General features: G+C 43.3%; 1 protein-coding gene across 10 annotated transcripts in view; it reads left to right on the plus strand.

The window, feature by feature from the left end:
- LOC147025248 (A disintegrin and metalloproteinase with thrombospondin motifs 6-like) overlaps positions 1-27,584 on the plus strand; it is a 416,527-nt gene that overhangs the window by 248,833 nt on the left and 140,110 nt on the right. For all 10 annotated transcript variants that reach the window (XR_015059408.1, XM_085886030.1, XM_085886034.1 and 7 more), the window contains 3 exons: positions 12,110-12,217; positions 12,356-12,501; positions 17,679-17,742. Coding sequence is in view for 9 of the 10 variants with exons in the window: in XM_085886030.1 (XP_085742156.1) it covers positions 12,110-12,217; positions 12,356-12,501; positions 17,679-17,742 (318 nt within the window). In the remaining variant the exon portion in view is untranslated. The remainder of the gene's footprint in view (positions 1-12,109; positions 12,218-12,355; positions 12,502-17,678; positions 17,743-27,584) is intronic.

Below are 27,584 nucleotides of genomic sequence, written 5' to 3' on the forward strand. Positions count from 1 at the left end.
TAATCAATTGGGCAAGAAGAAAAAGGATTCCTGGGAGTGTGGGGATAACCAGTGTCACAAGTTAGCATTTGCAGTTTCACCACATATGCCCATGTACCCATAAAAATAAAAAAATACAATTTTTAAAAAATTTCTTTCATCACAAACCTTCCTGGGATTTCCCTGAATCCACCGTCGTTCGATTAATTGAAATCCGTTAATCCGTTCTCAAGTTAAAACATGACAGACAAATAAACAGATAGGCCAAAATATAGATAACTAGATCGATAGATATATAGATTACTTTTAGTAGTATTGGGGTCAGGTCGAGGGGGTTTACTTGGAAGTGGGTTTTATTTTTCTTTATTCTCAATTTTCTTTTAGCCTTTCCTGCCAAGGATCGGTGCGTAGGGTGGGGTTTTGGGTGTGCTCATTCATCAAGGAAATGGCAGGGGCATATGAAAATCGCGATGCTGCGTTTGAGAATCTGACTCGCAAAAATGCAATAGTCTGCCCTTCTCCGGAAGGTATTGCCGTGGAGAGTGTGGTGTTCTGCATTGGTAACTTGATTGGGATGGAGAATGTTCATGCGATGTCACGAATGAGTAAACGAGTTATTGTTTTTGTTGCAAATGTTGATCTGGTTGCTCGTGTAATAGAGCAAGGTTTGATATTAGACTCGGGGCTATTTTTAATGGGGTACCCCCTCGACCAGTGTTTCTCAAGGTGGGGCGCATGCCCCACCGATGGGGCGTGGCAATATTTTGGTGGGGCATGAGGATTCAAAACTCTTTTCAAGATCAAAGGAGCCATGATGTGGCTGTCTGAGGAGAGCGAAAATAAATACCCAAACTCGACTACTTTGGCAAGGGAAGTATTGATAAATTTTCCATCATCTTATTTAGTCGAATGTGGATTTAGTGTTGTTACCGATTTGCTGCAAGTGAAGAGAAATCGACTGGAAATCACGAAACGTGGTGATTTAAGGCTGAAACTGACAAAATTGGTTCCTCGAATCAAGCAAATCTGCAGCCAGCGTCAAGGGCAGGGCTCCCATTGAAGTGAGTAGCAATTGAATAAAATTTGCAATAAAGTTTTAATAAAGCCTTTTGAATACACATGTAGTATATACTATAGTGTCTCCAATCATGGTGGTGCGTACGATTTTTTTTTGAAAATCAAAGTGGGGCGTGGGACAAAAAAGGTTGAGAGAAACTGCCCTAGACGCTCCTGCTCAGAGTGTAACAATCTTTAACGTCCCACCCTTTTTGAAGGGTGAATTGATTACCGTTACATTGGCAAAGTATGTAACAATTGTTTCACAAATGTTGATGATTCCTTTGGGAATCAAACAGGATGATACGAAGCATGTGATGTCCTTTAGGAGAAGTGTTTACGTGGTTTTATAGAACGGGAATGAGAAGTTGAATTTAATGTTAAAATTATCTCAAGATGGACATGGCTATGAAGTATATGCCACCACCGATTCACGAAAGTGTTTTTCATGTGACAGGTTTGGGCATATGAAGCAGTTTTGTCCTAAAAATAAGGAACAGGCTGAAAATCCTGCTTCAGCTGTTCCTCCTGTGGAAGGAAATGTAGGAGATGAAATTCCAAGTGTCTCCCCTGTCGTGCCTCAATCGACCCCTTTAAATGTAAGCAATATTAGATCGGCAGAGCAGGATGAAAGTGGGAATGATGGGTTCACTTTGGTTCAGAAAAAAGGAAAGTCCAAAATAAGAGATGTATCTCCAATCCCTCATTAAAAAGCCTGCAGTACTGAGCAGGATGGAAGTATTCCTGGTGGAGGGAATCATTTTACTACTCGACAGGCTTTTGTAGATGAGGATGGTTCCAGTGGTTCAATGGACCAACAGGAACAGTGTGATGTAAGTGTTCCCTTAAACTCAATTGATAATTGTCCAAAGGCTTTTGGGAATGGCTTGGGTTTGGACATAGGTCAAAAGGAGCAGTGTGAGGTTGCTGAAAGTGATTGGGGGGGGAGGGGGGCTGTAAATGACCTAATTGAGATAGGCTCCCTGGTAGATGATCCTCCTGTGCCCGAGTCATTGTTAGGTAGCAGAGATTCTTCTGTGGTTCCTCTACCTCACTGTGTGGATGAACTCCTGTTGCTTGAATTCTGGTCAGGCAGTGGAGATGCTATCATGGCTCTTCATCCTCCTTGTGGGGATAATCCACTGCTGTCTGAATCCATGGCAGGTAGTGAAAATGCAAAGTTAGCAATTCCAACTCCCATTGGGTCTGCAACAGTTAGGACTACACATAGTGAGGAGAATAGCAAGGAGGTTCTCGTTTCAGTAGTTGTAGAAGTGTTTTGTGATACCAAAGGGTGAAAGGGTGATTCAGCCTCAGAGGACTCAGAAATGGATGACGTGGAAGAAGTGCCATCTCAGACCTATGAGGTGATGATGGTGGATTTTTCTGGTGGATGGTGGATGATGTTCTAGTGGATTCTGGTGGATGGTGGACAAGGTGATGATGGTCATGGAAGAAGTGCCATCTCAGACCATATCGGATGATGAGATAAAGGCCTTTCTAAAGGCACTGTCACACCTTGACGTAATAGCCAGCATATGCCGACTTATGAAAAATTTGTCTAAAATGCTGGCACATGTCAAATACGTTATGGGTAAGTTTTGATAACATTAAGAGCATGCTGAGAAACACTGCCATACGTCGTAGTACGCTGGCTTTCATCGTTGTACTTTGCGGTTGTCCTCAAATTTTAGCACGCTTGAAATTTTACGACGTATGCCAGCGTATGACTCACATGTTCCGCTACGCTGGCCATAAGTTGTAGGCACGTTATGCGGTCATTGACACACGTTACTTGTAAGTTACTCATAAGTCGAAACACGTCGTGGTAATGATTAGCGTACCCGAAACTTATTTATAACCTATGAGTAACGTGTTGTAGGCACGTTACACGATCGTTGACACACGTCGAGGCACGTTGCTTGTAAGTTACTCATAAGTCGAAACACGTTGAGGTAATGCTTAGCGTACCCAAAACTTATTTCTAACCTATGTGTAACATGCTTTGAACCTATGTGTAACGTACCTCCAACGCACATTGACGTATGTAGACGTATTTGATTGACGTCTTCCGGACGACTACAGAACTTACTGAACGTGTTTCTAATTTACAGCTACCGTATAATGGCGTATTGGCAGCGTTAAAAAAAAACAATAACTTCCGATATTTCGTCACGTGCCGTTACGTCACGTCCGATTGCCTCTTCAGTTTGCTCATGTCTTATTCTTAGTTCCTCCTCTGTGAATATTTTCTGCTTGAGGTTATTGTCACGTCAACGTCGAAACTTAAAAGCAAATGTCCAAATATATTTTAAAATTCGTGATAGACTAAAAATAAAAAATAAAAAAACAACAACAACAACAACAACAACTTCAGATATTTCGTCACGTGCCTTCACGGAGCCAAGGAGAAAAAAAAGAAAATGTGCCTTGACGGAGAAAATAACTTTCGGGTATGCTAAACATTACCTCGACGTGTTTCGACTTATGAGTAACTTACAAGGAACTTGTGTCGATGTGTGTCAACGATCGCATAACGTGCCTACAACTTATTCCCAGCGTAGCGGAACGTGTGAGCCAGACGGCGAGTACGTCGTAAAATTTTCAGCATGCTTGAAATTTCACGACGTCATAGACGTACCACGAAATATGACAGTGTACTTCATCGTTTTTCAGTGTGCTATTAACGTATACACAACTTACCCATACCGTATTTTTAGACACATTTTTCATAGGTCGGCATACGCTGGCTAAATCGTCAAGGTGTGACTGCGTGGTTGACACTTCCAATTCTCAGGCGGTTATGATTTAAATCGGCGTGCGGCAGGTTTTTAACAGGCTACGCCACGAGTTCGTCGGCGGTACGTGCAGCGCGCTATGCCTAAGTTAAACTATCGTTGGGCATAGGTTGTGAACGCAACAATCACTCATGTCTATAGCTACGGGAACAGCACCAAGCCTGGATGGCCTTCCAGTTGTGTTCTCTCAGACTTTCTGGACCCTTATAGGCCCATTCTTGCTCGAGGTGCTTGAAAAAAGCGTTGAACGTGGTGAACTTCCCCTTAGTTGCCGTAGAGAAGTGGTGACACTCCTTCCGAAGAAAGGAGATCCTCAGGTCATCACGGGTTGGTGGCCTGTTTCGCTTGTATCAGTTAATTATACGATTTTTTCAAAAGCCTTGGCATGACATTTATCCCCTTATTACCCTCGCCAGAGGAGAGGGTATTGCATTTGGGTCCGTTTGTTTGTCTGTCTGTCTGTCCGTACAGAACTTTCATGTTTTTCTCTGCAACCGCTTGTTGGATTGAGACGAAATTTTCAGCGTTTGTGCGACGACTCATGTTGAATGTTTTAATGATAATTTTGATGTCATAAGTCACGTGGTGTAGTCACGTGGTGCAGCTATATTGAAACAAGGACAAATGTGTCCACGAGCAGCGTCCTAAAGATTTTGTCGGCTAACAAAAAAACAACAACAACAACTTCCGATATTTCGTCACATGGCTTGATTAAGCCAATGTCTTTACGTATTTACGATATATCTTGTATTTACGAAATAAATAATGTATTTATGAAATTACAATACGATAAAAGGAATAATCTTTAAAAAGTAACGTGAACTTTTCAAAACTTTAAAGCAAATGTCCGAATATATTTAAAAGTTCATGATAGACGCTCTCAAAAGGCACCGTCTATGTGAGGATGTGTACATGTGCTCAGTATTTAAGGAGATCCAGATCTTGTGTGGAGACATGAATATCTCTGCAAAGGTAAGTGAATTTCTATGTGACCTCAACATCCGTGCCACAAACAGGTACAGACAAGATAGCAGCATCTAATATGTCAATGAAAGCCTGGATTTTGGTTTTGACCCAGGAAATCTGTAATCCCAGTGGCTCCGACTCTTTGTTCAGCACCCCAAGTGCCCCCATAAGGATATCCAGCGTCTCCTCAAAGATGACTGCATCATCTGCAAAATCAAGGTCAGAAATCTTGATATTCCCAAAAGATGCACTGCAGCTTGATCTCTCCGACATCCTCCACAGAACGCAGTCCATACAAGTGCAGAAAAGTGTGGGGGTCAGGATACACCCCTGACGAGCTCCAGTAACAACTTGAAATAAGTTGAAGATGGAACCACCACACCTTGCAGCACTCCCAGTACCAGAGTAGAGTTCAGAAATCACATTGATCAGTTTTGTTGGCATCCCAAGAAGACTGAGAATCCTCCAGAGGGCATCGCTATTCACTGAATTTAATCCTTTGTGGAGATCAATATAGTTTACGAGCAGCTCTGCCAAAATTCTCATCTGTGTTCAGTCAATCTCTGTGTTCAGTTCAGTCAATTCTCAAGAGCAACGATGCAGTCAATCTCTGATCTCTTTGGTGTAAAGTCCAACTGCTCTGTGTGCTGGTGCTTAAGCAGATGGTGGCAAACCCTATAAAGATTTATCCGAGCAAAGACCTTTCCCAGCACTGATAGCAGCATCGTACCTTGGTAGTTGTTACAGTCCTGGTGATCACCCTTCCCTTTCCAGAGAGGAACAACAAGGCCCCTCTTCCTGCCAGTTGGGTTGATGCCTGGGTTCTAAACAGAGCACAGAACTGCATGCAACGACACGAGTACAGCATTTCCACCAGCCTTGAGAAGTTCAACATGGATGCCGCAGATCCCAGGAGTATTACCCACTTTCAAGCACTTCACCGCAACCTGTATTATCATAAACGAAGGTGGTTCACAGTTGATTGGAGGATGAGCAATCAGGATAGTTTAACTCATGACATCCAACTCAACAGCTAGTAGATCAGCCTGGGACAGCCGCTCAAAGTAACTGGCCCAGCGAACCTTCACTTCAGACTTTTCTGTCAAGTTCCCACCACCCTCCATTCCAGCTGCAGTACACTGAGGGATGGGCTTGAAGGAACGCAATGCATGAATTCCTCCTTAATCAGGATGAGAATCACTTGACCACAGGTAATGCTCTACCCCTTCTCAGTTTCCTCGCTCAGAGGCTTCCTTGTCCACTATCAGCGCACGTACAGTTTTATGCCTTCAACACCTGAGCAGCTCAGCTCTGCAATTAAGCCTGGCCCTGTGACTCTGGTCAATGTTGTCCAGTGTGCTTTGGGAGACAAAGTTCTTCTTTGCCTGACAGTGGGTTCCAAGACATCCACTGGCAACATCAAGGATGGTAGTCTTAAAGGCACTCCACAATGCTTCAAGATTCCCCCAAAACACCCAAACCCCCAAAATTCCCACTCACGTCAGGTATGGGAGCATGTGCCAGAACAGCGCGTCGCTGCGTCCACTTTCTGCCGGTACTCCAGGGGCCTCCGTCTGGCCATCCCCCAGGTAGATGCCAGGCCCATCCCCATCTCCTTGAGATGATGGTCAACCTGCCGCAACCATGAGGCACGTGGTCGGCCCACTGGCCTCCTCCACTCATGAGACTCCCTCGCTGAGAGAATCTGGTGAGCAGGATCAGCGTCAGGAAAACGAGCCACATGTCCATACAGCCGCAACTGACGCTCACAGACTATGCAGGTAACACATTTCATCCGAGTCTCTCTCAGCAACCACTCGTTGGACACAAAATCCGACCAGCGATAGCCAAGGATTCTCCGAAGAGACCTGGTACCAAAGGGATTAAGTCTCCGTCTCAGATCCTTGGTCAGAGTCCAAGTCTCGCATCCATAGAGCAAGACTGGAAGTACCAAGGACCTGAAGACTCAGACTTTCGTCCTCCCGCACAGGTACCGGCAGCACCACACCCCATGATCCAGTGAATCCATGACTCCCCAGGCCCGACCCAGACGTCTATTGACCTCTGACTCGCAGCCAGCAGAGACATGAATATCACTGCCAGGGTAAGTGAATCTCCCCACGACCTCAACATCCTCACCACAAACAGACACAGACAGGACAGCAACATCCAAGATGTCACGGAAAGCCTGGATCTTAGTTTTGACCCAAGAAACCCGTAATCCCAGCGGTTCCGACTCCTCATTCAGCACCTCGAGGGCCCCCAAAAGGATATCCAAAGTCTCCGCAAAGATGACTGCATCATCTGCAAAATCAAGGTCCGAGATCTTGACATTCCCAAACGATGCACTGCAGCTTGATCTCTCCGAGATCCTCCCTAAAATCCAGTCCATACAAGTGCTGAAAAGTGTGGGGGCCAGTGCACACTCCTGACGAACTCCAGTAACAACTGGAAATAAGTCAGAGATGGTACCACCACACTTCACAGCACTCTCAGTACCCGAGTAGAGTTCAGACATCAGATCGATCAGTTTTGGTGGCACCCCACGAAGACCAAGAATCCTCCAGAGGACATCCCGATTCACTGGATCAAACGCTTTATAGAGATCAACATAGGCTGCAAGCAGCCCCTGCCGAAACTCTCGTCTGCGTTCGGTGAGGACACGAAGAGCAAGAATATGGTCAATCGTTGACCTCTTTGGTGTAAAGCCTGACTGCTCTGGACGCTGGTGCTCAAGCAGATGGTGGCGAACCCTATCAAGAATTATCCGAGCAAAGACCTTGCCCGGCACTGAGAGCAGCGTCACCCCTCGGTAGTTGTTGCAGTCTTGGCGATCACCCTTCCCTTTCCAGAGAGGAACAACAACGCCCCTCTTCCAATCAGTTGGGATGATGCCTGTGTTCCAGGCAGAGCACAAAACTGCATGCAACGACACGAGTGCAGCATTTCCACCAGCCTTGAGAAGTTCAGCATGGATGCCACAGATCCCTGGAGCTTTGCCCCGTTTCAACTGGTTCACCGCGGCCCGTGTTTCCACAAGTGAAGGTGGACCACAGTTGATTTGAGGGTCAGCAACAGGGATTGCAACACCCTTGACATCCAACTCGACAGCTGGGGGATCAGCCCGGTATAACCGATCAAAGTAACCGGCCCAGCGGGCCTTCACTTCAGACTCCTCTGTCAAGAGCCAACCACTCTCTGCTCTAACTGCAGTGCTCTGAGGGATTGGCTTGGATGAACGCAATGCGCGAATTCCCCTGTAAGCGGGACGAGAATCACCTGTCCACAGGTGATGCTCTACCCCCTCACAGATTCCTCACACATAGGCCTCCTTGTCCACCCTCAGTGCACGTACAGTTTTACACCTCAGCTCCCTGAACAGCTCAGCTCTGCCATTCAGCCTGGCCCTGCGACTCTGGTCAATGGTATCCAGTGTCCCTTGAGAGACAAAATTCTTCTTTGCCCTGCGGTGAGTTCCAAGACATCCACCGGCAACATCAAGGACGGTGGTCTTGGAGGCACTCCACAACTCCTCAGAACCCCCCAAAGCACCCAGACCCCCCAAGTGTCCACTCAACCTGTTCGCAAACTCCTCAGCTACTCTCTCATCCCTGAGCTTGCCAACATCCAGCCTCGGCTGGGATGGTACCATTCTCCAGGATTTAAGGTGCAGCTTTAGAGTTGCTACAACAAGCCTGTGGTCAGTATTGAGGAACTGAGCACTCCGGTAGACCCTGCAGTTCTGGATCATCCTCCAACGACCGTCAATGAGGACATGGTCAATCTCCTTTGCCACACCGCCAGCGTTGGAATACCAAGTCCAGCGATGAGCTTGTGGGTGCTGAAACCATGAATCAGCCACCCTAAGTCCATGACTTCTTGCAAAGTCAAGGAACTTAGTGCTATTCTGGTTCATAGTTCCTGACCCATGGGGACCAACACACACCTCATAACCGTCCCTATCAGTTCCAGTCGATGCATTGAAATCCCCCAAGACTAGAAGTGTATCTCGTCTGGGGCCCTGATCAACCACAGACTCGAGCGTGGCGTAGAATGCATCCTTCACGGTGAGATCACTCGCCTCAGTCGGAGCATAAACATAGACCAGGGAAATGACACCTAAGGAGTGATGAATCCTTAATCTCATAATACGCTCGTTGACCGGTGTTACCTCAATTATCATTGGGGTCAGCTTATTGGACACAGCTACAGCAACTCCTTGGGTATGGTAACCATCAGAGCGACCAGACCAATAGTAGGTGTAACCACCCACCATTATCTCCCCGCGATCCGGTCTCCGAACCTCAGAGAGAGCTGCAATCCCGATGTCCAAATGCTTGAGCTCTGATGATAACAGAGACAGGTGATCATCCTCTCTTAGGGATAGGACATTCCAGGCACCCACCCGAAGGGACCGCCTCAGGTTAACCCAAGGAGACCGCCGTCTGGAGGATGACACCTCAGCACCACTCTGACACACTCTCCCGCAATCTGACCCAGGGATGTTACCCCGTGGTTTCCCTCCTATCATCAAAGATTGGGGATCCCGAAGGCTTTGCCCCAATCCCGTCATCCGGTGAGCTGCCCTGCTAATGTAAGCTGCACAGGAGGTACTCCCAAGGAATGGGTTTTCAGATTTTTTTTGCATTTTTGTGTTTTGCGGAATGAAGGGTTTTACGGTAGCCGAAGTGCAAATCCTGCCACCAACCTCCTAATAAAAAAGTAACCCAACTGCAGGAGGACGTCCGCAGACACAGTTGGGCACTAGATATGGATGGCCGTTGGCTCACAAGGAGCTCCTCCGCCCTTTGACAGGTTTTGTTTTTAATCCTGCTGGGTGTCCATATCCAATCACCCTCCCCACCAGAAAACCTGGTGGGGGAGACGGTTTCGTCGCCGACAACCCGACCATGGAACAGGTTAGTACAGGTTTACATGGTACCTGTAGCAGGTCACAGATCTAACCTGACCTGACACACAACCTGACCTCCCAATCAGCCTGTTTACAAACTCCTCAGCTACCCACTCATCCTTGAGCTTGCCAACACTCAGCCTCGGCTGGGATGGTACTATTCTCCTGGATTTAAGCTGCAACTTCAGAGTTGCGACAACAAGCCTGTGGTTGGAATTGAGGAACTAAGCACTATGGTCGACCTTGCCATTCTGGATCATCCTCTAGCGACCATCAACAAGCACATGGTCAATCTCCTTTGCCACACCACCAGTGTTGGTACACCCAGTCCAGGGATGAGGCTCTGTACTCTGAAACCATGAACCAGCCACCCTAAGTCCACGAATTATTACAGTCATGGAATTTAGTGCTATTCTGGTTCACAGTTCCAGACCCATGGGAACAATCACGTCTCATTTCTTTGCGTTTTAAAAATGTTTTTTTGTGTAATTATGTGTTTTATGGTGGCCAGCATACAAATCATGCCACCAACCTCCTAAGTACAGGTAACCTAATTGCAGGAGGACATCCACAGATACAGTTGGGCATCAGATATGGATGGCCATTTGCTCACAAGAAGCTCCTCTGCCATTTGACAGGTTTTGTATTTAATCCTGCTGGGTGCCCATGTCCTTACACCCTGCTCACCAGAAAGCTTGGTGTGGGAGATTGTTTAGTTGCCCTCAATAGGAAACCTGGTGGGGGAGACAGTTTACTCACCGACAACTCGACCATGTAACAGGTTAGTACAGGTTTACATGGTACCTGTAGCAAGTCACAGATATGATCTGGCCTGACCTGACAAACCTTTGACCTATTTATAAAATTATTACATTGTCTTCTCTTTTTTCTCATAATAAAGCTTTGTTGAAAATTTGATGACAAAAGCTCAAATGGTAAAAAGTTACGGCCCGGACACACACACAGACCCAGATAAGTGATTGCAAAACCCCGTCTCCCGCTTCACGGTGGATGGGCGAATAAAATGTACAGAACAGCTGCAGAAAAGCGCAAGCACTTGAGGATAAGTGGCGTTTTTGTTTTTTACCCACTGCATAACACAAATCACCTTGTTTGCACATCCAAAAACCTTCACTTTAGTAGTACTTGGGAAAAATTTTACGCCATTTTTACCAATCAAATTTACTGCGAGCTCTGAGGGTGGAGTAACAGCAAGATTCAGAAAAAAATGGCGGCACCTCGCGCTGCAACCACAGAGCTAACTTCGTCCAAAAGATCTGTTTTTTCAGTAACTCTTTTTCTCAAATATCTTTCCAAAATTGTCAGTTTCTCCGAGAAGAATTGGCAGAAGGTTCAGCTCTGGACTGTTCCATTTGACCCATCGGCTTTGTGTAGTTACCATTTCACTCCTCTTATTTGAAGTTCACGGACAAAGCTAATATAGATCGAGCTCTGAACTGCCAAGCAAGAGTTGAAAAGACCCTTCCCATGTTCTTTTTCTCAAGACGGGTAAGGTATTCTATGAATTATCTAGCTTAGAATAAGGTGAGGGATGGTTTTTTTATTTTTAATCATTTGCATTTTCATTCCGTAATGCAGCTTTTTAAAGCTTAAGGTGGTGCTGTGTGTCAAGATCTCCACTGATGTGTGTAGTTAGGTTCAGTGTGTATATCGGCCCACATTGTTGTCAAATCTCTGCAAATTTATACTGGTTTAATTGACTGTTTTGCTGATTACACCATCATCTTATACTATTCAAAATTATGTTTTGAGAATGTGCATTTGTCACTGGGAGAAATAGGTTATCGGAAGGAAGAAAAGGATGGACTGCAAAAAGAGATGATTTCCTTGAAGTATATTAAGCCACTAAAGCCTGGTGCAATTATCACGAATATAATGAATTGATGAAGCACGTTGCTAATTGTAATGACTGCATCATGTGAAGTCAAGATGAGTTTGTTCCAGTTAGTGGTATCGTCATCGTGGTGCATTTGCCACCTAGTCTTCGGATTATGAGTGTTGTCACATTATATTCTCACCAAAGCTTAGTAGTACTGAGTGTATATGTTACATTTTCTCTGGATTTTAGTCGAAATAATTGGGTTATTGATTCACAGGTGCTAATAATTCAATTGCCGTTGGACTCACGATTATGCCACTTGTTTTTCATGAATATAATGCTGAGTAAAGTTGCAATAAGAGGAGAATGCTTTCCTTGATTGGATGGAGGGGTAGGAGGATGAGGAGGAGGAGGTTTATGAAAGGCCCTTTTGACATGTTTTCAGCATTCAACCCTAAATAATATGTAATTGGCTCCTTAGCAGATGTTAAAACTCTATTTGCGTGTTTTTGTTTTATGTGCTGGTAATTGACTGCTGCTTGTGTTTGTTGTGTGTAGGAAGTGTGCAGGGAGTTGTGGTGCATTAGTAAAAGCAAGCGGTGTATCACGAACAGCATCCCAGCTGCTGAAGGAACTGTGTGCCAGACACGTGCTGTGGAGAATGGGGTACAGAGCATCACTTTGTTTCTTACACCTCCTGAATTCATTGCTTGTGCTCAATGCTTATATACAAGACATTCTTATTCGTATCAGCTAGGAGGCAAACGAGCTGATGACTGAGTCAAATGATCCTTACTTTTTCAGTGGTGCTATCAAGGGGAATGCATGCCATTTGGGTCACGTCCGAAGAGCGTTGATGGTGCCTGGGCTCAGTGGTCTGCCTGGGGTGACTGCAGTCGCACATGTGGAGGAGGAATCTCGTCGTCTTTCAGGCACTGCGACAGCCCACAGTGAGGCCTGCGCGATGCCTTTATAAACTGGACAAAGATAGCTTAATTACATCTTTACATTGAAGTCACCACATCAGTTTGTATTGTAAGGCATATCAATGCTTTGATCTGCCAGAACCTTGCTAACCTAATTGACTGGGCCATGCCGACTGAACTGACCCGTCGTATAATATCGGTGTGGTTTCTTTTGTCTTGCTTATACTTCACACCAAATGTCCAAACCAGCCAAACTGACTTATCATAACTGGTTAAGTTGGCTTACTAAAGATACGACAATGTGTCCATGCATCCCTGCAGCCAAGCAAGGTTGTTCAGAGGACTGAAGTCACGTATGATATGATGTACAGCACACCTCAACCCAGCTGCTTGAATAAAAGGTGCTAAAATGAGCAATACGCTTAAGGGTTATATTGTCGTTTAATCATCGGTGCAGATTGTAGGGGTGTGCCGACATATCTTCATAATTACTTTTTATCAGTGGCAGCTCAGTGACCATCCAACCATCCATCCATTTATTGAATTATATTTTATCTATCATTTATCCAGGTTGAACCTGTGTAAACTTGAGAAGAGGGTTAGTTAAGGAAGGAGAAGCTTAACAACCATTTTTCTTTGTACCCTGGAGTTTTATCATTGGTTTTATAATGACGCACATGAATTAAGCTTTCAGAGTAGTGTTTTTTAAATGCCCCTGGTAAAATTAGTGCTTTATGCTCTGCTGTCTGGTGTAGACAGAGATAATCTTACTTTGTCATGTAGGTCCTATTTAGATCTGAGAAATGCTGTTAAGCATGAAAAAATGGATAGATAGATATGGAGGTGGGTGTGTGGATAATTAGGTTCTGGAACACACAAGAAATGCCTTTATGCTTTACATATTAGGACACACACAAAAATATACTTTATCATTCACATCAGTTGAATAATTTGTTCTTGGTGAAGACTTTTATTTAGTGTTCTATTTATTATATATATATATATATATATATATATATATATATATATATATATATATATATATATATATATATATATATATATATATATATATATATATATATATATATATATATATATATATATATATATATATATATATATATATATATATATATATATATATATATATATATATATATATATATATATATATATATATATATATATATATATATATATATATATATATATATATATATATATATATATATATATATATATATATATATATATATATATATATATATATATATATATATATATATACATATATATATATATATATATATATATATATATATATATATATATATATATATATACATAGTTTCTTCACCTCGGAAAACCTTACACTCAGAAAAGAGAAAAAAAGCCTTGGTCTTGTCCGTGTAATTGTGAATAATAATTTCCCATTTCCTGGCTGTGAATTATTGCTCAACAAGTGATGTCTGAGACATCTTCACGAGTGAAATGTAAGGCAGATCGAACAAGTGTTATCACTTTTCTCACACCATTGCACGTAAAAGACACGATAGTTGAATGGTGTGGTTTTAATGAATACTACGATTACTCATTCAAGTGTTAAAATTGGTGTTGATCGAGGTTCTGTTTTCTGTTCCCCTCCCCATCCCACCCCACCAGGACACTATTCTTTGATTTTGATGAGGAAAAAAAAAATCCTGACATTCTAAAAAATTTATGCTCGATTAGACTTTTGTCTCCTTGGAGAATTTTATTTTGGTGAGTTTTTTTTAGCGTTAATATACCTGATGTCGGCTGACAGGATGGCATAGACTAGAGGTGAGCACACTCGCCCCTAAGCTTTCTCGCCTGGGTTTGAATCCAAACTCAGCTCTCCCGGTAAATTGTCGTCCCGGTGTTTCACAGGCAGGGTGAATCATAAATGCGTTTGCCGTCCCTTGGGTGGACGTTAAATGGGCGTCCTGTCTGCCAACATTCGTTTGAGGACGTTAAAGATCCCATGAGGTCCTTCGCCAAAGGGTAGGCGAGCTATTGTCGGTAGCCTGTACAAATTCCAAATTCCTACTCCAAGCTGCAGGTAACATTGCATCAATGGCACAGCCATGCTCTCAGCCAATGATGCTACCCTGTAGTCTTGTGCTGTATTTTAATGAAGAAGAATACCTTATGTATTGTGTTTCTCTTGGACATGATAAGTGAATATTTTGGGAGACATTTACAAAAATATTTAAGCCTCTCCCAGCCAAAATTTCAGTTGGATCACTGATGATGAAGATTAATCTTTTGTCATGCAGTTTTATAAAAATTGTTTCGTGAATTGCAAGTAGTGAAAGGTAGAAATGATACATTATGAACTAAAATGGCACTTTGTAGAGTGATATCTCCACCAGGCTGATCAGTTTTTCCTTTTTTGTAGCCCACTGATAGGGCGGATCTACATCCGGACCTGAAACAAAATCGAATCGGCTTGTTCTTATTACCTACCCAACTCATCCACCAAGTTTTGTCAGAATCCATCCACAACTTTTTGAAATATCATACTTTGTATCGTTTGTGGCATCATCTCATGCTATGAAGAATCATTTAAACAAAAAATTCTCCCTTGAGGAAATCGAATCCAAGGCTACTAAGTTGGCATCTCTCAGCTCAGCAGGAGGATCTGCTTCTCAACAACTGCATACATGTTGGTGGACTCTCAGTTTTCTATTGCATCACTTATGGCCACTCTCCTCACATAACACCCTATCATCCCTCTGTCTTTCCCCAGCCAGTTCAGGTTACACGTGTTGTTCTAGAATTCCATACCTGATTATACTACCTATTCTAAGTTATTTATACTCATCTCCAATCCCTTCACCATTATCAGAACTGACTTCCTGTATCTGTTGACTCTTCCTTCTCCCTCGAGTCATTGAATTCTTCTGCTTATTGTCAACCTCATGCTTTCTCCCAAACCCATACATACTCCTTTTTATTCTTCTTTCCTTCATTAGTCCCCCACCCACCCCTTTCCTTTCTGCCACTCACCCAGTCTTGTGCAATATTTTTGTCACCATGTTTTCCTTTGCATCTCTGTCAATCTGGAAACCCTCTGTCATTTTCGTTCTTACATGGGCCTGTATTTCTGAAAACAAAAATTATTGGAAAAATAATGGAATATATATATATATATATATATATATATTTTTTTTATATATACATACATACATACACACACACACACACCTGGTGAGAAGAAAATGGTGGAGGAGGTGAAATTGAGTAAAAAACAGGAAGTAGTTCAGGAGGACATAATAGGAATAAGAGAGAGACAGAGACAGAGACACAGACACAGAATTTATGGGGAGTTTTGTTCCACCTTTTCTTCAACATAACAAATACTGTACTTGGCCCTGAGGGTGCATGAGCCAAAAAGCACAGTTTGGTTACTTAAGCAAGGTGTGAGGGATCTGGCCACAAGCAATGAAAGGATGCTAAGTTTTGCACATCCAACTGGACTCAACACCGGTTTGTGTCTTCTATTTCACCACCTTATTTGATCGTCTTGCTGCAGTCACTTCACTCTTGCTTGGTTCATATGTCTGGATATTCAATGTAATGCCACATTTGTGGCCTTTGTAAAACTCAGACAAGCCACACAGAGCCTCTGATCCGTGATGCATGTCACACTCATCATATACCTCTATATATTGACTGTCAGTGATGTCACCTGATCTATAACTTCCTTTTTATAATATCACCTGATCAATAACTTCTTAAAACACAATATCAATTTATTTTTGTGATTAAAAATCATATTGATTGAAAAAAAACATTTCGTTAAAAAAATTAATTGAGGGCAAAATTGACATTGAATTTGTTTGCTTGGTGAGTCCCATTACGTGTTTTAAGCCAGTGGTTTGCATCCAATTTTGGTGAATGTACCCTTTCCAGATCTCAAAATATTTTGTGGACCACTATATTTGACTAAAAGCCTGATGTTGGCAAAACAGTTAAGGTGGCTGGCTTAAGAACTGAGGGTCCTGAGTTTAAGCCCCTGTCATTGCGTTAAAATAACAGCAGATGGGTTTACTCAGCCTGTCATCCTTCTTTGGTCGGCAAAATGAGTACCAGCTTACGAGGAAGAATGAGCCATTCGAGTGTCCTTGTCAGAGTGGTAACCTATCTGGGATTGTGCCCCAAAACCAGGGAAATACTGCTTCGGCAGCCCGATGCATCTGAAGAAGCGAAAGGACTGGTTTTTCTTCTCTTCTTGTTCTTCTTCGTCGTGTTATACTCATAGTGACATACAAATATCAAAGTGGCATGATACTATTGTGACATAATTACAACACAGGCAGGATGAACTACGGCCTGCCACAAATGGTTGTTTCTCATGTGCAGTGAGTCGCAGTGTGTCGACGTCATGTGGTGGTGTGCGGTGGCTAACATCATTTTCTCCTTTGTCCCACGCACCCCTACCAATGGCCTAAGGTCTGCAGACCACTGCTTGGGAACAACTGTTTTAAGCCATGTAATTCAGGTTCAGGGACAATCTGAGATTTTGTTCTCAGACTACATTTATATTTATATTTATATTTATTTGTAAATTTGTGGTTTTTGTAATGTTTTTATCACTACATATTTTCAATACAATGATGATCCAAGTTTTGTAAAAAATAAATAAATAAATTTCACCAAAGATAATTTTATTTTAGTTGGCTGTTTCCGAGTTGCATCTGCAATAATATAACCGTTGTTGTAAAACAGGAAATCAAATAATTTCATCAACCACTGTGCTAACCCTTAATATTTAACTTCAAATTACTGGAAGATCATGCCAAAACTGTCATGGCCATTGACATCATGATGTCAATGGACATTGTGGGGAAAAAGGACCTGCCTTTTGGGGTCCCACTCCCCATCCTAATACTTTACTGGCCTTTACTGCACTGAGCAAGACCATCAAATCTTTGTATGGTTTGTGGTCAGCTAAAGGCTATTTTAGCTTGAAGGAAATTATCTTCGAAATACAGAATTGGAAATGGGTAAGCTTGAGCCATAAATTACTAGTGGAAAATAGAAAAATATGTGGAGAGTGTGGAAGGGGTGGTTGTTCAGTTATGTATATACAAACTTGTCAATGAACCTGATTGCAAAGATAACCCACGGAAGCACTGACTACTGAGATGACAAAATAACTTGTGCTGTTGCAGTCCGTCACATGGAGGAAAGTATTGCCTTGGAGAGAGGAGACGTTTTCATTCATGCAACATCCAGGTAATAAGCTGCATCTTTATGAGGTACTGCAATCTCCTCCCCTCCTCTAACTTTGTAGTTCAAATGTTTTGAAAAGCTGTATAATAATGATAAAGTTCTATATGTTTAATCACACAAACAATGCTTATTATTTTTGGTTAAACTGCCCCCCTACCGTCAAATATTTGCCTGGTTTGTGGTCCCATGCACATTGTCATTCTAACATAATAAACACATAAAAGTAATATATGAGGCATTATTACTACTTTATATTATGGAATTTGCTTGCCATATTTTTAGTGCTAAATTGTAATTGTCATCATGATTCAACTGTTGACAATTAACATTGAAGGACTACTTCATGATAACATAAAATATTGCACAAGTATGTTACATGACTGAATCTCATCAGCTCAAATCATAGAAGCAGACAAATGTAGGTCTCCCTCTCAGGATAACCCTATTTCTGATTGAAATTGATCCCCCTCCCACCCTCCTACCCCACCACCACCACCACCACCACCATCCCCATTCGGAGTGCAGGCATCCATGGCACACTCTATTCAAGAGTTGACGCGACATATTTAACCACACATAACCTAAATACAAGTGACACATCTAACTCCATGTTACCATCAAAATGATAGCATACTCCACGATGCAGTTCCCCAAACTGGCACTTCATGAAAACAGCAGTTTTAGTTATGTGTCACACCATTGGGATTCAAACTCAGTCTGGATAACTCGATGACTAGCAAAATACCAAATGAACTAGCCTGCTGTTGACATGCAATGTCAGTGCGTCAGTGATAGAGCCTCTCCTGGGACAAAGAACATTGGACTCCCAGACTACTGTTCTTCTCACCTCATGAAGATGACACTTCACTGTCATTATCATGAACACATGCAGCGTTTATAGTTATCAAGCCATTATCAACATGAGGGAAGGGAACATTACATATCTGGTAAGCATTGTCAGCTTATGCCTGGTGTTGGCTTAATGGTTAGGGTGGTGGGCTTGGGATCGAAGGATCCTGAGTTCAAATCCCTCTTGGCTGTTGAATTTATACCAGGTGTGGTTGACTCTGCCTGTCATCCTTCCAAGGTCGGCAAAATAAGTGCCAGCTTGCTGGTATCCTCTGTCGGAGTGGTGTGTCCAATAGCCAAGGAGACTGCTAGGCAGCACCAACGCTCTCCACAGAGTATGGTCCCGATGGATGGATGGATGGATTGTAAGCTGCATTAACAGATATAGCTGGCCAATTTCTGTTGTAATTGACCTTAATGGTACTGTAGAATACAGATCATTATCTGACTCACAACGACTACAGACAGCACCAACCTCTGTACTTTGATGAGCACAATGAAATCATTGATGCTTTTTACTCTGAGAGGAATACATAATCCCTTAAAAGGAAAAACTAGGAACACAAAAAACCCTTTTAATGGGTTCTAGTTTTTGTAGAATTTTAACTCGGAGAAGTGGAATAGACAAGAAACTCAGAAAATGCCTGTTGACACTGGATTTCGAATGGAGAGGTCTCGGGGGAGTGAATAAATTCAGAATGATGTGACTAAGGAATGAGTTAGTCTTTCTCAGTCGTGGTTGTTGAGCTATCTGTCTGTGCAGCAGATGTGTGCGTGCGTGCATGCGTGCATGTGTGCGCGCACGTGTCGTTGGTTGCTATCTCCATATGCGGGTTTCAAAAGGTGTAACGGAGTCCTCCCAGGTCTCAAAGTATCCACCTCCGTTTTGGTAAGGAATCATGATTCATGGACAAGTTGTGAAGTTTTCTTGTTCTCAAAGTTTTATTCTGAGGGCTCTTTTGAGGATCGTCACCGAGCTCCGGACAGCTTTGAACCATGGTTTACATCCAATTTTTGTAATATATTTTTTGTTCATTTGTAGTAATATTCCCAGGGATGGTTTTGAAGATCTCCATGAGGTTATTATTTATCAGTCGCATTGCTCCAATTATCATTGGGACGATTTTGGAACTCTTCAGCTTCCAGAATCTTTTGATTTCGCTTATGAGATCCTGATATTTGGTCATTTTCTTTGATTTCTGCATTTTTTAGTCCAAAATCGCTGGGTACTGACCCATGAATTAGTATAGCAATGCCATCTTTTCTGTTTTGTACCTGTGTACAATATCCAGTCGCAATGCTTTAATCTTGTGTTCACGCTCGATGGGATCAAGTCGTACCTGACCATTATGTCCTTGTTTTCAATTATTTATTTTGGTTCATGTTTCCATGAGTTTTATGGAACTGGGATATTGAAAATTTTGCAGATATGCCTGTGTGTTACTCTGCATATTTTGTTATGCCTTTGTGTGTACAGCTATTCTGAGATGGGGTTTGTTATTTTTAACATCCCGAAAGGAGGAGACTCGTGTTTTCTGTTACTACCATGCAGAATCTACACCTGTCTGATTGACTCAGTCCCATCGTTTTCTTAAAGCCATTGGTGTAGTGTCCTTGGTCTTGGGCATTCATAATGATTCGTTCTCCATCCCAGTTGAGTTGACCTGTTCTTTGCCCTTCCAATGAGCCTTCATTGTCAATGCCCAATCTGTCCAACTGTTCTTTTTTAGGCTATCTCTACCGAGATGACCTAATAAAGCCGGACCAAATGTCCGTCCGTACGTACGTCCGTCCGTCCGTCAACAATTTTTCTTTCCGATCTTGATGAAACTTAGTATGTGGGTAGAGGTCGATGAGTGTTGCACAACGATATAACTTTTGTCCGGGTTCAAGGTCAGGGTCAAGGTCACGAGGTCACGTAAGTTATAAAAATGGCCATTTTCAAAACCTATCTAGTCTGCCATTCTTCAAGATATTCGGCAACTGTTTATTGATTATGATAGTAAAAAAATATTATCTTGTATCTAACTGGACAGATTTTTGAATTTCCGTCCCGTTTGGCCGCCACGTAACCTGGAAGATGATCAAAAACACCTCCCGGTACAAAGAAAACTTTTTACTTCTGATCTTCATGAAATTTGGTATGTGGGTAGAGGTCGATGAGTGATACCCAACGACATATGTTTTCCCGGATTCGAGGTCAGGGTCAAGGTCACGAGGTCACGAAAGTTCTGAAAGTCGCCATTTTCGAAACCTATCTAGTCTGTCATTTTAGGAGATATCTGGCAACGGTTCATCGATTATGATAGTAAAAATCATTATAGAGATGACCGTCACCCCCACACGGGGGTAATTTGTTTTCTGTTTCTTTTTTTTAAACATCACCCTCTTTTATCATTCTCACAGTTGGTGGTGTTTATGTGTTGATATTTCACCTTGTATTGTTTTTTTAATATCGTGCAATCATTGGGGCTGTATTTGTTGCTGTTTCAGTTTTTGTGTGACTCCTATTCACACCTGTTTTTGGAAAATTATGCAAGATATGTAAGGGATACATTTTCTGGTTTGCTGTCTTTGTGCTGAATACAAATTGTGTTCGATAGTCTGTTGAACTTTTCATGTACTCAGTCAGTCCGACAATTGTCATTCTGTGCACTTGGTTGAGTTCCATCAGGATGCTACCTCTTCGTCTCAGCAGGTACATTCTCGGGATGCACTGATGTTTGTAGAACATTTTGTGGATGGTGAGGAGTTTCCTTGTTTTTATATCCAGTTGGTTGATTTTTGTTTGTGGCCAGTTTATTATTCCGCAACTGTATTGGAACACTGGTACTGTAAGTTGGTTTATGGCTTTGATTTTATTTCTTTGGGAAAAGTACATTTTCAGGATCAGTCTCCTTCTATGCAGGTATTCTTTGGACATTGTTTTGCACATTTGTTCGTGACATATTCGGTGGCCCTCTTCGACTCCAAAGTATTTCTATGATGCTTCATTGTCTCCCCTCTGTATTGTTGTATTTGTGTCAATTTTATGTTGTCTGTCTTAGTTGGTATACCTTTCACGAATGTGCACTTGGGACATTTATCGAGGCAAAATTCCATTTGAATGTCTTCAGAGTACTGTTTCACAAATTTCAGTTGTTCTGCCAATTTTTCATCGTTTGGTGCAAAGGGTTTAGATCATCCATGCACAGTAGATGTGTCACCTTTCATGTATCTTTGGATGTTCCCTTATTTGAAGTTTGGGTGTATCTGTGTCTTTGCTTATTGATGAGGTTTTCTCAGTGGGTCCAGAGCCAAGCAAAACAGGAGGGGCAAAGGCTGTCACCATGGAAGATCCCGTGACGTATCTTCACTCCTGGTATTTCAATCTTGACTTCTGAGTACTGTAATTTCAATGTGGTGTTCCAAAGCTCCATTGCTTTCTCAATCATTTTGATTACTTGGGGGGTTGATCTTGTACACTTGCATTCATTTTATCATCCATGAATATAGTACACGATCAAAAGCTTTTTTATAATCTATCCAAACTGTGGAAAGTTTGGTTCTTCTCATTTTACAATTTTCGAGTATGGCCTTGGTTTTTAGTCGATGGTCGAAATGACTATCAAAATGATGTATTCCACCCCAGAATGCTCAGTGCGCATGTGCAGAAACCCTCGGGAATGTCAGTGTTCATGGCATCACAAAGTATACTGTGTCAGTGATAAGTATTGCTATTTAAAATGGCTCACAAAGCTTCTGACATAAGCTGAAAATATTGTAAAAGTATTCGAGAGAAAGGACTGTGCCTCTGCACAACGAAAGCCTTTGAGAACTTTCTCATTTTGCCGAATGGGAATCTGCTCGGACAACAAACTCCCGACTCACAAGGCCTGAGCGGCCAAGCATTTACTTCACAAACCTCTGACAGATCGCTTCCAGTGAATGAACGTTTATCTGGATTAGGTGCTTCTGAGCACCGATGGAAAGGACATATCTGGAACTTTTGAATGGGCAGTGTAAGTTTAAGATGATGATATTTACTACCAATCATGTTGGGAGGTGGGAACCATGGTAGCTGAGAAGGCTGTTATAAATAGATTGCTTGTTTCGTTCTGGGGCCACAAGTCAAATTATACGAGATTTTTGCATCTATTGCTAAAAGGAGAAGTGCCCGTGGGTATGTGTAATATACTGTATATATACTGGATATATAATATACTGTACAAATATATCTATACATATAATATACTGTATATATACATATAATATACAATATATATATATATATATATATATATATATATGTTGTTGCGAATTCGCGCCCGCCGGCGTGCGATCGGCCACGTGACTCGAATCGTGGCACGTCGCCCACCGGACGGACAATTCTGTCGTGACCCTCTCGGACTAACGTTGGGAGCTAGTTCGCCAAACTCGATCTACCTAAGTACCCACGCGGATGGTAGACCGGTCAATCGCACCTCGCCACAGGTCGACTCCAGACACGGGCCGCTTAAGCGGTCCGTTCCGTGCTATCGGGATAACCGAGCGGTGTTATCGTCTGCCTCGACGGTTCCGATTAATTATCGGGTGTATTAAGCCCACTACAAACCCTTTACGTGAAGCAAGATGGAGATTCAAACGAAGGAAAGGACGCAGCGAAACTGGGAACAATTCAACATAATGCACTTTATTTACACGGCACATGAAGAGCACGCATATATCAATTTAAAACAAAAACAACAATGCAGAGCTACGACCGAATACGCGAACACACGGCAACACTTATACAGTTTTACTTTACAAGACACGGCGCCACAAGATCCATACAAAAAAACAAAAGAAAAGGCCACCCTCAAAGACAAGGGGGCAGACGGGGCCCGTGGGCCTTTATGGCGTGGGACTTGGCAGACCGAACGAGTCCCACGAGACCGTTGCAGGTTACCTGCACCCTCGCGGTGCGATGGTGGGCGAGCTCTCTCCGGCACTCCTTGTACGAACGCGCAGGTCCGCGCGACACAGCTGGCAGAGCAGCACCTCCAGTCCGCGTCCCCTCCGCGACGTCCGGACTCTCCACCGACTGCAAGCTCCAACGAGCGGGTCGCTCTACGGACCACTTCTCCAAGACCCAGACGAGCAGAATACCACGAACCGCCGACTGATACTGACTCTCTCACCGACCGCCCTGACCTGACCTCCTCTGACCTGACTTCCTCTGGTGTGACTTCCTCCTAGTGGCACCTCCGTGCGCCCTTTTATTTCCCCGGCACCCCGCCCCTCCTTTCGCGGCACGCGGGGGGGGGGGGAACATTCCACCAGAGAAATTGGGGCGGGAGTTGAGTTCCAACCGTCATTCTTGTTTCCCAGAGAAATCTGGGCGGGAGTTGAGTTTCAACCGTCATTCTTGTTTACCAAAGAAATCGGGGCGGGAGTTGAGTTTCAACCGTCATTCTTGTTTACCAGAGAAATCGGGGCAGGAGTTGTTGTTGTTCCCCTTTTGTGTTTGTGGAGATGTTGACGGTTGCTGGCGGAGTGGTGAGGATGGCGTGGTTGTTGAGAGGCAGGTGTGGTTGTGGTTGTTGTGAAGCAGCGTTGTGGTTCGTGGTTGTTGTGTTATGGTGGTTGAGACGTGGTTGGTTCAAAATAAAGATAGAACAGAAAAACGCCCATCTCAAAGCGTCGCAGCCCGAATGAATCACATTTATTCCCTCTAAACAACGGGCTTGGGCAAACTACACATGTACTTAAGAGATACCTCACCAACGGGACCTGGATGGGGGTTTGCGAATTTCCACAGCCGTAAATATATATACAGTGGTACCTCGACTTACGAATGTCTCTACATACGAATGTTTCAGGTTACGAAGCGCCTGAACGGGAAAATATTGCCTCGAGTTACGAAGGCGTTTCAGGATACGAAGTCAAAAATACAGTACAGTACGCGCTGCTTTTCGCTGCTCCCAGAGTTTCTCGAACGTAAACAAACTTGAAGCTGCTCTGCCATTGGCTATCGCCTAAAATCTGCCTGGCAACCCTTTGCGTATGCGTGTATCCCAGCATGCTCTTCGTGTCCCCGTCCCGCTCTGTAAATATAGTTATACTGTATACAGTCTATGGTCCCGCTACGAAGTGCTCGGACAGTGTTACAGTACAGTACGCGTGTGGATTACAGTAACTTTTATTCACAATGGACCCCAAGAAAGCAATGAAGAAAAGTGGACAAGGAGAAAAGAAGAAGAAGAGTTTTTCTGGCCATACAAACAAAGCAAGAGATAATAGAAAGGTATGAAAAGGGGATGCGTTTGATTGATCTCGCAAAAGAATATGGACGTAATATATCTACGATCAGCACGATAATAAAACAAAAGGAAGCCCTAAAAGCTACGGCTCCTTCCAAAGGCCTCTCTGTCATTTCCAAGAGGAGGTCGGCAGTGAACGATGAGATGGAGAGGTTGTTACTCGTGTGGATAAAGGAGAAAGAGATTGCTGGTGACACAGTGACAGAGGCCATAATTTGCACAAAGGCAACCGCCATCTTCACTGACCTCGTGAAGGAGGATACAGGCGAGGGAAATTCGGCGCAGTTCGTAACGAGAATAGCAGTTAAAAGGTAAATGAATATTTTTATTATTTCCTTTATTCTTTGTTTTTTACATTATGTGCCTCTCGTTTTTTGTTTATTGGGTGGTAATCTAATTTTAACATGTATTTGTTTCATGTTCTGATGCATTTTTATGATTTATTAAAAAAAAATGTCCGAATTTTGCGGGGCTTGGAACGGATTAGCGCATTTACATTCAAAAGGCGTCTCTACTTACGAAGGTTTCAGGTTACGAAACTACTCCCAGAACGAATTAAATTCGTAAGTAGAGGTACTACTGTATATATATATATATATATATATATATATATATATATATATATATATATATACATATATATATATATATATATATATATATATATATATATATGCTATGTATTTTACAGCCATTTTTCCCTGCTGTGCAGTGGTTTGGCTTTTTCTTGAGGCAATGTTTTATGGCCGGATGCCCTTCCTGACGCCAACCCTGGTCGCCTCTTACGACACACAGGGATATGGTACACCTATTCTAACCGGGGCATACACCGGGACCAGTACACTGGCACTCATTTCGCCGACCTCGGAAGGATGACAGGCTGAGTCAACCCCCTGGTGTTAATTCAGCAGCCAACGGGGCTTGAACTCAGGACCCTGGGATCCCATGCCACCACCCTAACCACTAAGCCAACACCAGGCTTATAATATGCTATGTATACTGTATATATATATAATATACTATGTATACTGTATATATAATATACTATGTATACTGTATATATAATATACTATGTATACTGTATATATAATATACTATGTATACTGTATATATAATATACTATGTATACTGTATATATAATATACTATGTATACTGTATATATAATATACTATGTATACTGTATATATAATATACTATGTATACTGTATATATATATATATATATATATATATATATATATATACATATATATATATACATATACATATACATATACATATACATATACATATACATATACATATACATATATATATATATATATATATATATTGTTGCGGATTCGCGCCCGCCGGCGTGCGAGCGGCCACGTAACTCGAATCGCGGCACGTCGCCCACCGGACGGACAATCCCGTCGTGACCCTCTCGGACTAACGCCGGGAACTAGTCACGGGTGGACCTTTCGGCCTCACCACGATCGTGCCAACCGGCCCCCCGCGTGGGATAGGGTTGCTCGCCAAATTCGACCTACCTAAGTACCCACACGGAGGGTAGACCGGGCGATCGCACCTCGCCGCAGGTCGACTTCGGACACGGGCCACTTTAAGCGACCCGTTCCGTACTATCGGGATAACCGAGCGGTGTTATCGTCGGCCTCGACGGTTCGATTAATTATCGGGCGTTTTAGCCCACGACCAACCCTTTACGTGAAGTAAGATGGAGATTCAATAAAGGAAAAGACGAAGCGAAACGGGAAAACAGTTCAACATGAAGCACATTTATTTCGCGATGAACGGAAAGCACACATATACAATTACACCAAAAGCAAATGTAAAAGAAGAAGAAACACAATAATACACAAAAAGCAAATGCAACAATGCAGATCTAACCGACTACCGAGCACACGGCAACACTTATTCAGTTTTACTTCACAGACGGCGCCGACAACACATATACCCAAAGCAAAAGAAAAGGACCACCCTCAAGGATGAGGGGGGTAGGCGGGCCTGGGGCCGAGACCGCGTCGGGCCTACCCGTCTGATGATGAGCCGCAAGATGGCGGTGGCGCCCCGACTCCGCGGGCCTCGCGGACAGTGTCTGGTAGGGGGTGGGAACGGGGCCCCCTTCTCGCACTATCTCAGCGCGGGGGGAAACAGGAAGGGGTTGTTGATGCTCGGGGGAAGGAGGATATCTCCCTGTCTCGGGTCCCGCGACGAGCGTCTCCACCATGACCTCGGTCGCGCCGCCGGCCTCTCCCTCCGCAGCTCCCGACTCCGACACGAGCACCCCCTCGACCGTCTTCGCCGCCGCCACCTCTCCACAGCTCCGTCCAACCGCCTTCTCCGACTCCTCTCTTGACTCGTCCCAATTCTTCACTGACTCCGAACTCTTAACTGACTCCTACTGCTTCTTCTTCCCAACTCCACCGACTCCGAACTGACTACTACTCCCTCTTCCCAACTCAACTCCGAACTCCACTTGACTGACTACTACTACTTCTTTTCCCAACTCCACCGACTTCCTTTTCGGCGAGCGAACGCGGCCCTTTTATAGCCCCCGGGGCCTCGCTCCTTCGCCTTCGACCCTTTACCTTCGACCCTTCACCTCTGGCTGGCTCCCCATTGGACCGAGGAAAAGTGGGCGTGAATGCTTTTTGATCCATGAATTTGCATATAGCGATATTACTCCAACGCACCTGGAGGCGGGGCCAAATC

This window comes from Eptatretus burgeri, chromosome 6 (assembly GCF_056783735.1).
Source record: "Eptatretus burgeri isolate ZD-2024b chromosome 6, Ebu_testis_v1, whole genome shotgun sequence".
In the NCBI taxonomy this organism is placed as follows: Eukaryota; Metazoa; Chordata; class Myxini; order Myxiniformes; family Myxinidae; genus Eptatretus; species Eptatretus burgeri.